This window comes from Ammospiza nelsoni, chromosome 8 (genome assembly GCF_027579445.1).
Source record: "Ammospiza nelsoni isolate bAmmNel1 chromosome 8, bAmmNel1.pri, whole genome shotgun sequence".
In the NCBI taxonomy this organism is placed as follows: Eukaryota; Metazoa; Chordata; class Aves; order Passeriformes; family Passerellidae; genus Ammospiza; species Ammospiza nelsoni.
In genome coordinates, this window is record NC_080640.1 from 2,845,754 (window position 1) to 2,858,128 (window position 12,375).

At 43.4% G+C, this 12,375-nt stretch overlaps 1 protein-coding gene across 1 annotated transcript in view; it reads left to right on the top strand.

Moving 5' to 3' along the window:
* Positions 1–6,102: 6,102 nt before the first annotated feature.
* ADAM12 (ADAM metallopeptidase domain 12) overlaps positions 6,103–12,375 on the top strand; it is a 169,091-nt gene continuing 162,818 nt past the window's right edge. The window contains exons 1-2 of the mRNA XM_059477053.1: positions 6,103–6,136; positions 6,751–6,884. Coding sequence (XP_059333036.1) covers positions 6,103–6,136; positions 6,751–6,884 — 168 coding nt within the window. The remainder of the gene's footprint in view (positions 6,137–6,750; positions 6,885–12,375) is intronic.

Below are 12,375 nucleotides of genomic sequence, written 5' to 3' on the forward strand. Positions count from 1 at the left end.
CACACATCCCCAGACCTTGGCCACAGAGTTGGATAATTGACACTTCTTTTGGCATGATGTGATCTGACCCCTAATGTTGACAATTTCCATTTAAAGCAAGTTGGTTTTTATTTTCTTTTTGCTTTCCTTGATGGACAAGGGCTGGATGTGATCCTCTGTGCAATTCTAGACTGGAATCCTATCTCACTTTATGTGTAGGCACTTTATACTCCTGCCATCTCTAAATGTATCAGCACTGGCAAGATAAATACCAAAAGGCATAGAGAGCTAAGGGACAATCAGGGGTCCTGTCACCTCTGGTTTTCTACATTATGTAAAATAATTCTTCTAGTTCCCTTCTTGTAATTCAGACTTTCCACTTCCCTGCTCTCCCTGGCAGCCTTTCCAAGCCACCAGCTCCAAGCTCAATTCGTCTTTTGTGAGTGCAGGTGAGGAGAAATGCCCCCAGCACTCCAGAAGTGTTTCTCCCACCAGCTCTCAGGATTCACCCGGATTTCTGGTGCTCCCTGCAAACACCTCTTTTTTTGATGCAGCATTGTCAGTGTTATCCCCAGTACCATGGGTGGGTCATTCTGGTGGCACCTGCTTTGAGGAGCAGTGGTTAGAGCAGAAATCCTAATGATCCCTAAGGGTACAACCCTCCTGGGTTTAACCTTTTGTTCCAGCCTGCAAGTCACTGTGTTCTTTGTAGTATTCCTCTGTGCAGTCACATCCCACCTCTGAGCACTGGATTTCAGGAGGACTCTTGAGTAAAGGTTGCTGATAAAAATACAAACTGATCGTAATATATTTTCTTACTGAACTGTGGTAAAATCCTTCCCTTGCCTGGTTGTGGGTGCTGTGTTTGTGGGCAGCTTCCAGTTCTTACCCTGTTTCACTTCCATAAACTTCCCTGAACTTACCCTGTTTCACTTCCATAATTTCCTAAAGTTCCTAAGTTCACTTCCATCTTGAAGGACAAGACTTGGTCCTCCTCTCTTAGTGTGTAGGTGTGGGATTCACATTCTCTGAACCTGAGAGAAGCAATGAGAGAAGAGAATGATCAAAATCCTTATCTCATTTGCTGTGCCTGTGTTTGTGTACAAGTGGAATGCACTGTGGAAGATTGTTTACCTGAAGGAATTTGCTTGATTGGATTCTGATGTGTTTTCTTTTCTTGACCAATCTCTGAAAGCTCTTGGTCAGGAGACAGTCACAAGATCTTGTTCAGTTGAGTGTTTGGGTAGGTTCAGTTCAGATGAAGAGTAATGTAGTGTAATATAGTATAGAATATATGCTCTAATAATAATGTAGTATAAAATATGTATATTTTATGTATTCAATAAAATTATGTATTTATTTATATATTTATATACAACATATAAAATATATATATTCATTATAGATTATATAAAATATATATTTATATATATACTATATAATAATATAGTATAAATATATATGCTATAGTATAATTATATAGTATAAAATATATAGTATAAAATATATACTATAATAATAATAGAGTATAAAATATATAGTATAGTAAATAATAAAGTAATTAATTAGCCTTGTGATATCATGGAGTCCTCCTCATCATTCCTCCTGCATGTTGGGGGCTCTGCTAATTCAATGTGTAAGCTTGGGAGTTTTGGATTTAAAACTTCTGGTTGGAATTTTTCTGGAGGTGGCAGAAGAATCATCCCAAAGGAGAGAAAAGCCCCTGATTGGGGGGGGATAAAGCTCTTTACACCTGCTGGGCCCCCAGGCAGCAGTGCAGGCTCTGGGGGTACCTCAGGAACAAACCCAGAGGGTGAGTGCTGGGTGCAGCCAGGTGTAAATCCCTTCCTCCACAGCCAGGCCATGGATGCCACAAAGTGAGAGCTGAGCTGAGGAAGCTGAAGGAAATGAGGAGGGAAATGGATAAAGGATGTCCTTCCTGCCTTCCAGGGCATTGCCTGTGGCACGGAGCACTGCCATTAGCTGATTTCAGTTTGCAGAAAGATTACTCTGTCCCATTGTTCTCTTCAACCCAAAGGTTATTCCAGTGCTTTGGGTGTTTTGCTGCAGAGAAAAATGAGGACAGGCTGTGAGTTATCATTTAGAGTTGGTTTTTAGTAGGAAAGGTAACACAACGATAATTTAATTTAATCTTTTTTTTATTCCCCCACCTCTGTAATTTTCATAGCTCAGCAGTAAGTGCAGGGGGGAACGTGAGGGGTGTTTGGGGACAGTGTGAGCAGACAGAGCTCCAGTCTGGGATGGAAATGGACACCCCACAGCATCACTGGGCTTTTGTGGGGCTCTTTTGTGGGGCTGTGTCAGTCCTGGAGCACCTGGTGACTGATGGAATCCTGGAGCCTCTCCTGTGAGGACAGGCTGAGGCTGGGAGAGCTCACCTGGAGAGGAGCAGCTCCAAGGACACCTCAGAGCCCCTTGCAGGGCCTGAAGGGGCTCCAGGAGAGCTGCAGAAGGACTGGGGACAAGGCCTGGAGGGACAGGACACAGGGAATGCTTTAAGCTGACAATGGGTAGATTCAGATGGGATATTGGGAAGGGATTCTTGGCTGTGAGGGTGAGGAGGGCCTAGGATGGAATTCCCAGAGCAGCTGTGGCTGCCCCTGGATCCCTGGCAGTGCCCAAGGCCAGGCTGGACATTGGGGCTGGGAGCACCTGGGACAGAGGAAGGTGTCCCTGCCATGGCAGGGGTGGGATGGGATGATTTGACAGTCTCTTCCCACCCAGACCATTGTGGGATTTTCTGACCCATGTTATTCCAGGTCTGTGTGGGACCAGAACAGGCCCAGCCCCAATGGAAGGAAGCTCAGCAGCACTTTTGGCTCTTGTGTAAATTCTGTAAATTTACAGAAGAGAGATGTGTGTTAGAGATGGATGTTGTTTATAAACCAGCCCAGGTCTGACTCCTGTCCTGCTCTGTGCTGGGGGGCACTGGCAGCAGGGTTGGGGTGTGCATTTAGTGGGACATGCTCTATTTTCCTTGCACTTAATCCCATTTTATCCAGAGCTACTCAGCATTGGGTGCATTCACCTCTTTGTTTGTCATGAGGACAAATAAATGGCCCTGCCTCACTAAAAGCTTATTAATTTAAAGTAAATGCAAATCTGGAGAGGGTCTGGGTTGTTTCAGAGGCAGTGGCCGCTAAGCAAAGATGTCACATCACATACTCTGAGTTTATTTTGCACACAGCTTGGAGGAACTGAAATAGAAAGCAAAAAGATGAAAACCATTCTTAACTCCTTTGCCAACAGGCCCTTGTATGATACTGTGCAAAGCAGAAAAGTTGTAGAAGTACATGGCAGATGAAAAATACTTAAGCCACACAAAAGTCACTGACAGGTAACATCTACTCATCTCACTATTTGTACAAAGTAGCTTTTATATTACTGGGGGGAAAAAAAAGAGAATAAAGGGCGCTGCATCAGCTTGTGGGCTGCTTGTGGATCAAAAGCATTACCTTCAGTGCAGGCTGAAAATAGAAAACAGACACAACTGTGAAGGTTTTCATGTGAAAAAGTGGGAGACGAGCTTGCGTCAGGAAGAGCTGGACAGAATTTCACTGAAATGGAAAATAAGTAGGTGAGTGAGTAGGTGCATGTGACACAAAAGATAGGAAACCTGGGTCTAATCTAACTTTCTGCTCTTGCAGATGGCCTGATTTTCTTCTCCTCTCGTGCCACATTACAGAAGTTTCAATTCTCTGATTTCAATTATTACACTGTTTATACTGCTGTACTTCCAGGAGTCCCTGTAGGGAAGAGGCCTCATTATTAATGGAACACAAACAACTCTAATGGTTCAGCTTCAAAGAAACCCTCCTGAAAGTGGGGAAGGGAGGTACAGAGTGGCAGAGAGGAAATTCCAGCAGGTCTGTGTGCATGAGGAGCTGCAGCCCTGGGAGCTGGGGGGAGGTTTTGGGTGATGGAAACCCTCCCTTGGTGCAGATGCTGGGCCCATCCCATGGCTACTTTCTCCAGGATGCTCTTTGGGACGTTGGGTTTGTGCTCAGGAGTGGGTCCCAGAACCAGCAGAAGGAAGCTGGGGGTGGGTTTTGGTCAGATATTGTGCTAGGAATGGGTGTAATGTCCCTGACTGGGATGGATTCCTTGGTGACTCCAGCTCAGGTGAGGGTCAAAGGCTCTCCAGGGTACCAGGAACTATCCCACCTTTGTACCCACCTGGTTTATCCCATTTTTTCCCCAAGTTTCCTGCACTATTTCTGCTTTATTTTTTTGGCCTGGCCCTCTCCTTACATTTTTTGTGGGTTTTTTCCCTCCTGATGTAGAATATTCCTCTCCCCATGTCTGTGTGCCATCGCTCAGTGGCCTTTCAGATCTCTCCTGCTCAGGATAAGTGTGGCTTGCTCTTCCAGGCTTCCCTTATTTTCTTAGTTTCTTAAATAAGACTATTTTCATAGATAAGACATAGATAAGACTACCCCCTATTCTTTGAATCAGGCCGCAGAAACCTATTTAAAGGAATTACCTATTTATCTTCCCCATCTTTTTTTTTTTTAAATTTAAAGACTGGGTTAGAGTTTATTTATCAGCCATACAGGTCTCTTTATTTTGCAATCTTTCAGAAATATACCCATCCCATAAATATAATGAAATTTCATGAGAAAAACATTATTTGATATACAAAAGGCACTGTGCTGTGCTTCTATCACACTGAGGGCAGCTGGGAGTTAAGCAAGTGTACAATGCATGTGCCCAAATTATCTCCAGAATGAGGCCCAAAATTGGGCTGCACTGCTTCCTCTGCCTTCCACAGGAAGCTGTGATTTTTATCACACCCAATAATTTAAATAAAAACATTCAGATAAGCAGCCAAGTATCTGGCTCAGGGAGAGCAACTAGACAGAAATTGATCTTGTGTTTTATAAATGCTGTGGCTTCAGAAGATTTGCAAACCCTGAAGCTTGTCTGCTTTGTTTCCCCCCAAATAAATTATCTTTTCCAATAAAGATATAACTGCTGCCTATAAACCTGTCTTGATGTCTGTCTCCAGACTATCAACACTTCTGCACAATGAGCTTTTTCAGCAGATAAATAAGCACGCGTGGCAGATTAAATTTGCTCGTTGTAACCTTGCTTTGCTGTGCACCACGAGCATCACTTCATCGGGATGGAAGAGAAGGAGGAGTGGCAAAACTGAACCACACTTTGTGTGGATTTTCCTCCCTTCTCCCATTATATTTTTATAGCTGCTGCACTTCCAGAGCAGGCTGTCTGTTTAGGGAATAACCCATCTGTGCACAAATGCTGATCCCCTCCCTTTTTTCTGCTGTTTTGGGTAATGCTGGGAAGTTCATGCTCTGCAGAATGGTCAGGGAAGGCCCATGGAGGAGTATCAGAGAGGCTTTGATGTTTTCTAAAATCACCATGGGAGCTCCAAGGTAGACAGACAACACATCCATGGGAGGATAAGGATCCTCCAAGGGCTCTGAAAACCTGGATCTCATGACACTTCCAGAATGCAAACCCTACAAAATATTAGAAGGGCCTGAGCCATTTAATTTGTGTGGTTGAGATTGCTCAAGTGGGCCAAGGAGAAAGGCGAGCAGGGCTGGAGCCAAACTTTTCTCATTTTGCTGAGATATGCTTCATAAATTGCTGTTCAGAGCAGGGAGCTTCCTGCCTGATAATGAGAATAAAGGCTTGGAGTTCTGTCTGGACCCTCCCAGGCTGATGAGATGGTGTCTCATGTGCCTCCCCAGGGGACAACCAAATCTTGGGCCAGCTTTGGATCATCTCTTCTAAGGGCTGACACCGTGTCCTCCCAGCCCTCAATCACTTGGGCTGCATTAAAGGGGTGTAAGAACTCTGTAACAAACAACTTTCCTCTCTCCAGTGTATTTTATCTTTTTGTCTTGTGAGGTAGTTTTTTGTTTGGTTTTTTTGGGGGGTTTTGTTTTGATTTTAGTGGGTTTTTTTGTTGTTGTTTGTTTTTTGGTGTGTTTTAGGTCAAGTGTTGTATTTTTAAAAGCACGTTGAAAAATACCAGATTTTATTTCTGCTCACATTGCCTTAGCCATAATGACAGTACAGATGTTTTTAAGCTAAACCTAACAGTGATTAAATGGGGGTAATTCTGCTCAGAATATGACTCTTCATCCATCCTTCATGAGAGCATTAGGTGAGCACAGAGAGTGTGGCAAACCCCAGCAGAGTTTTGACTGTCCTGTGGCACCTGGAGACCATCCCTGTCTCCTCTTTGATTTATTCTCATTTATTTTTCCAGCTCTTGTCCTGGGATATTGGTTTAAGGGCTCTGCCTGGACAGGCACAATGCCATTAATGTGTTTAGGGAGAGGAAAGCCACTTGATAAATGCTGCATGCAAACAGCTTTTTGACCTGGTGGTATGAATGGAACTCATCTGCCTGTGGAGGAGTAGAGTGTTATTTCAATGAGTTTATCTTCTCTTTCTCTCCAAGACCTTTTTTCCCCACTAATGAGGTTGTTCATCCTCTATGATGTTATCCTTGCACCCTGATATCTCTACTCTTAATGTGCAGTCTTTGTCTTCTGCTGCCACCATCTAATCCCCTCCAACTCCTCTGAACCCCTCTGATTCCACAGGTTCCCTCTGAAATTCCTGTAGATTTTGACTCAGACATTCCAAGTTTCACGTTTAATCCTTTTCCTGAATGATTTCCTTTTGAATGTGCTGCCAAGCCCCTCAAGCACCAACGTTCCCCTTGCCAGGTGCTCTTCCCAGCTAACCTGAGGTGCCTCTCCCTGTCCTTAGGTGACAATGTGGGCAGCAAGGAGGAGTCCCCAAGGATGCAGGTGTCAAAGGAAAACTCCAAAGATTATGAGATAACAATTCCCTTCCTTCTGAATGGAGAGCAGTGGAGACCAGTGCATGGCATTTATTCAAAGGTCAGTCTTCATTTTGCCTATTTGTTTATTCTGAGGTGTGTAACAATTTAAAGGCTGTTGGGGGAATTTAATGCACTTTCACCCTATAAGAGTGTTTTTTATAACATCGTTGCCACATATCTGAAATTGCTGCCTGTTTAAATTTAAGAAATGGATAAGGATTTTGGTTGAAATTAATACCTTTTTCCTGCAGAGATGCATTATTCTTTCTGATGGCAGAAAGGAAAGTTTAAAGTGAAATAATAGCAATTTAATTGCTTGAGATTCTGTCATGCAACAGCAAAATGAAAACTGAGGGAGGGGCAAGCACACTAAAAAGGTTTGTTTGGTAAATACAGTCTGACAGCAAGGAATTTAGGGACCAATGGAAATAATGCTGTGCTGGCTGCAGCCTGAGGCATTATCTGGGCTTAATTATCCCATGGGAGACCCCCAGATTCCATCCCTGTGCTGGGCTGGGACTGAGGCTCTCCCTTCACACTCTGCTTCCCCTTCCCTAACCAGGGCAGGATCTGCCCCTGGCTCTGAGGTTGTTTCCCCCTCTTGACAGGCCCTGATAAGCTTTGCTCCTTTTTTCCCCCCCAGACATTTGTGAACGATATAGGAAGATGCACTTAGGAAAAAATGGCTGGGTTTTATCTCCTTCTTGAAGTATGAAGACAGTTTGTTGTTTATTGTCACCAAATGTAGCCTGGGAATCTCTTACCCAACCTTTTAACTCAGGTCCAGTTTGATTCCAGCTCAGTTTTTATGTCGTTCTTTGAATTATCTTAATGGAGAAGGGAAAAAGTAAGGTTTTTAAGTAGTTTAAAAAAAAAAAAGAGGGACGAAAAAAACCAAGCAAAAGCAATTCAAAAAGCCCAGAGAGCCAATTAGAAACAGCTTTTCTTGCTGGATTGGGAAAGTATTCCATGGAGAAATCCTGACTACTGCCACTGCTTGCAGGACGTGGCTTTGGATCACATTGCTGATTGACACAAGTAGGTGTGAAAAGATATTTCCAAACAAGGGCTCTGACTTTCACAAAAAGCTTGTCCAGATTAAAATTGTTCCTTCTTCTCCTCTGTCCCTTCCTAAATAGGAGAGAAGGGCCAGGCCCACTTCTGAATCTGTGCAGTGATGAAAGGGATATCAGAGTGCAGAATGGTGCAGAATGGCTTATCTTGGGGAGATAACACAGATGGCTTGGTCCTAGATGTATGTGCAACTCTATTTTTAGATTATTTAATTAGAAACAGGCATTCTCCATATAGAGAGAGGCCTTTTAGCTACTCACTGGAGCTCTCTGAGAGAGTTACAACCCAGTATCACTCTGTGAGTAATGATAATGTGATTTATATCGTTAATTTGTTTCCCAGAATTACTTTCAGTTTAAGATGAACACTAGAAAAGATTTGTGGCTTGGTAGAAAGATCCACGTGCTGTATCAGCACTTTTTTTTCTTCCCTTTGAATACTTCTTTTCCACGGAAACTTATAAATTAAATACACAAAAGTGCACATCAGGCTGTGGGAAGAACAACAGCTTCAGTGGTGGAGGAAAAGAGTAATGAATAGCTTGTCACATAAATATTGATCAAAAGCACAAAAGTTAAATACTGCTGTATTTGATGGCTAAGTGGGATCTATTGTTCTTCAACTCGTTTCAAAGTGTTTCTCTGTTTTGTTTAATTGTATATGAAGTCAAAAAAAGTATGTACTTGTAAGAGGGGAATGGTATTGCAATAGGATATATGGTAAAATAAATAATGGAGTGGCTATAAAAATGCCAAGAGATTAAAGTTATTTGTGTACAGATAATTGCCTGGCAATGATGGCCCCATTCCCCAATCCTTTAACTGTAAATACTCCTGCTTAACAATTAGTCCCTGGGAAAGCATACTCATCATTTAGTGCAGCCTTCTCTCCCATCTTGGAGATAAAACTGTTCTTTTATTTACCCCAGGAGTCACTGCAGTATCTGTTGGAATCTCTCACTTGGAATCTGTCAGCAGTGATTATTAAGCTAATGACTTTCTCGTTGAGGGCCCATACACTGTGCAAAAAATGTGAGATAATTCACACAGCCTAATGGTACAAGCACACAGGACTGCTCAGCAGCAGTGAGGAAATTCCATTTCCTGAGGGGAAAAAAAGAAAAATTGCCTATCTCTAACCAGATTTTATTTTAATACACTTGGGATGTGCTTTTTCAAGGACATCTCGTGATTTAGGTGTTTAGGTATAAACTTATGAAAGTTTAAATTAGTGACAGGCAAACCCCAGTGTTAAATACAGATATGTAATTAAATTATATTTAAAGAATTTGGGGGTTTCCAAGTGTAAATTAAGGGTTTTGTGTCTGGAGAGAGCTCATCATTTACTGGGCAGGTCATTTTTTCTCTCCACCTTCCCCAGCTCAAGTCAAAGCTCTGTGAAACCAAGGCCAGGATTTCATGGTGGCACCATTTCAGAAATGTTGTTGCTTTTTTCCTGTTTTAAAGATGCCTGTGCTGATGCCAACACGTTATGTAGAATCATGGAATCCTTTAGGCTGGAAAATACCCCCAAGATCATGGAGTCCAGCCTTTGGGCACCACCTTATCCAATAAACCACAGCCCTGGGTGCCAGATCCAGTCATTTCTTTAGGGCTCAGGGATGGAGACTCCAATACTGCCCTGGGGAAGCCTCATCCCATTCTTACACACTCTTTCAGTGAAAAATTACTTCCTAATATTCAACCTGAGCACAACTTGGGGCCTTTTCCCCTTGGCCCATCAGCATCCCGGATAGGGAAGAACATTTGAAAAATAAAATATAGATACTTAAGAGAAGCTGCTATGGAAATACCTCAATTTGTACAACTGTGTGATGCTGTTTGTTTAGTTGGGGTTCATTTCTCCTGGCACCTTCTTTTGTTTTTCAATTCAGAAAATACATAATTTTCAGTGGGAATATTTTAGTGGTACCTAATGCTTCTATTTACTGGATATAATATTCACTTGCCAACCTTAGTGGCTGCTATTTTGGGTGTCCTGTTGTGGAGAAAATGCTGCATTGGGGGCCGTGTGGCAGCAGGATCGGGCCCTCGAGGGTTGTGCAACATCACCCTGGGCTTCAAACAATGGCTGCCCATATTCCCTGCAGATGTGATTTCCTCCTTCCCTGAAATTCTGTGTGCATTTCAGCATGTGTTGATAGGTCACTATACATTAGAGCTCCAGTTGTCCTTCCGCTTCTCTTTTTTCATGTGCTCAGCACTTTGCGTTCTGTGTTGATTGCCACCCCCCACCTCAGCGCTCGCTTTAAACACACAAGGGTTGGGTTCTATTTTTCTTAAATATTTCTAAGGTTTGAACAAAGTGGTTTCATTTTATATTATTTAAGTGCAGCAAAAAAAACCCCTCCCTTCCCCCCCACATATTTCCAGCTGAATATTTTTCTTCCAAACTTGGCTCGCGATTCACAAATCAAGCCAAGTTTGATGAGAGTTTGGGTAAGTGATGTTTTAGTACACAGAACACTTTAGGGAAGATTTTTTTGAAGCCCATCTGTTTGGCTTCAGCTTTTATCCTCACACCCTGTTAGGGACACAGAGGGCTTGGTGTGTGCCAGATGCCTGCAGCACAGGAGCTCTGGGTCAGGTAATATCAGTGGTGTTATTCCGGAGCCTCATCCCTCCTCCTGGGGAGACAGGCAGGAGATGTTTCATGTGGGCATTGAGGGCCTTTTAGCTCCATTTCTGTGCTTTAAAGGAATTTAGGAACCAGTGGAAATAATGTGGGGAAATGCTGCCAGGCATGGAAAGGCTGCAGTGCCCAGTATGGCATTGCCCTGGGCTGGCACTCGTGTTCCCAGAGGGACACAGATTAGTGGAGCTGGCTTTGGACCCAGGGTTTGGTCCAGGTTGTAAAATGCATGAAGTTCCTGAGAAGTGGAAAGTGTTTTGGGAGGGTTTGATCGGCTATGGTGTGATCAGCTATGCAGGTAAACCCAGAGGGCTCAGGTGGGGCAGCAGTCACTCAGGTGTGGGGTTTTCTCTGCTCCTGTCTGTGTAGGACCTGCCATCCCATTGCTGGCCCCTGCAAGGACTCAAAGAGAGTCAGGACCAAGTGCTTTGGAAGATTTAATCCTCTCAATTTTCTAAAAGAACATGGGCAAGTTAGGTGCACCTTTCCTTTCTGGGGGATATTTTGCACATTTTGATGAGTGTGGATATTTTGTAATCCTGATCTCTGTACCTGTATAAGTGCAAAATTAGCCTGTGGGTGCTCCAGTCAGGATACAGCTGCCATTCATAAAAGTAACTGGGCAGGTATTTGAGGATCTGCAGCCTGGAGCTCAGTGTGGTTCCTAAAAAACTCTTTGAGAAGCTGGAAAGCTCTGAGATGCTTGAACTTGGTTTGAGTTTGCAAGTTGCCAGCCCAAGTTGCTTTCAAATGATGGATTTTGATTTTTGATGTTCAGTCTGGGGGACATGTGAATCAATGAGCAAATTTTGCTGTGTGACTTCTTTAAAATAATTGACTGTGGGGAAGTAGCTGTGCACAATCTACCTGGGTCACTGGGTTAGACCCTTAATCCACCTGGGTCACTGTGAGCCTCACAGGGCTCTTAAAATACTGTCACTGACCTCAGTATATAAACATGGATTGGAAAATCCTCCTCTGCCCACCTTGCAGAGGGTGAGACCTCTCATTCTGTGGCTCCCCACGCCCCAAGAGATTGGGGTTGTGTTGGAGTTAGGGACAAGCAGAGGAAAAGAAATAAAGGTGCTCATAGTGGGCAGAGAGGATGGCAAGACCTGCAGGACATTTCCAGCTCTCACTCCACCACCAGTGACTTGGAAATGCAAATAAATCAGAAATTCCTCTCCCCTCTGGGCAGGGGGCAGTGGATTCAGGGATCAGTACCACTGCTTTGCCAAGCTGGAGTGTTCAAGGCCAGACTCTGAACTCGTGTGAATCTGTTTCCTTCCCTTGCCCGGGCTGGAATAAATCAGGGCTGCAAATTGAAATCTTAAAGAAGGGTTTTTAAAAAAAAGGGAGAAAGAAAGATGAGAAGGCACAGTTCCTTTTCTTGTAGCAACACTCTTTTTTTCTTTCTTGGTGTTATGTTATGCTTTGAATATAAACTCTAGCAATGAAATGCGAAGATAAAGATGAAAGCCAGCTATAAAATATATATTTAGACCATATTTCTTCTGGTTTTTAAGTGTGCACTTGTCACAGCTCTAAGATTGTGCATGTGAAGTGGCAGAGGATTACCATTTCCTGCTGCTTAGCATGCACTGCATCTCCCTGTGCTCCTGAGGATGCAGCTTCTGCATCCCTGCCTGCCCCATTCCCGAGCGTTGTGCCATGGATTGTACTCAGGAGCAAACATCAGAATCTTGGTTATTAGTGTGGAATTTTGGGCTCTGATTACGTGAATGTCAGTGTGAAATTCTCTGCTACCTATAAAAGTATCATCAGCTCTGACAGTTGTTGGTTATCTTTATGATTCGCCAGAT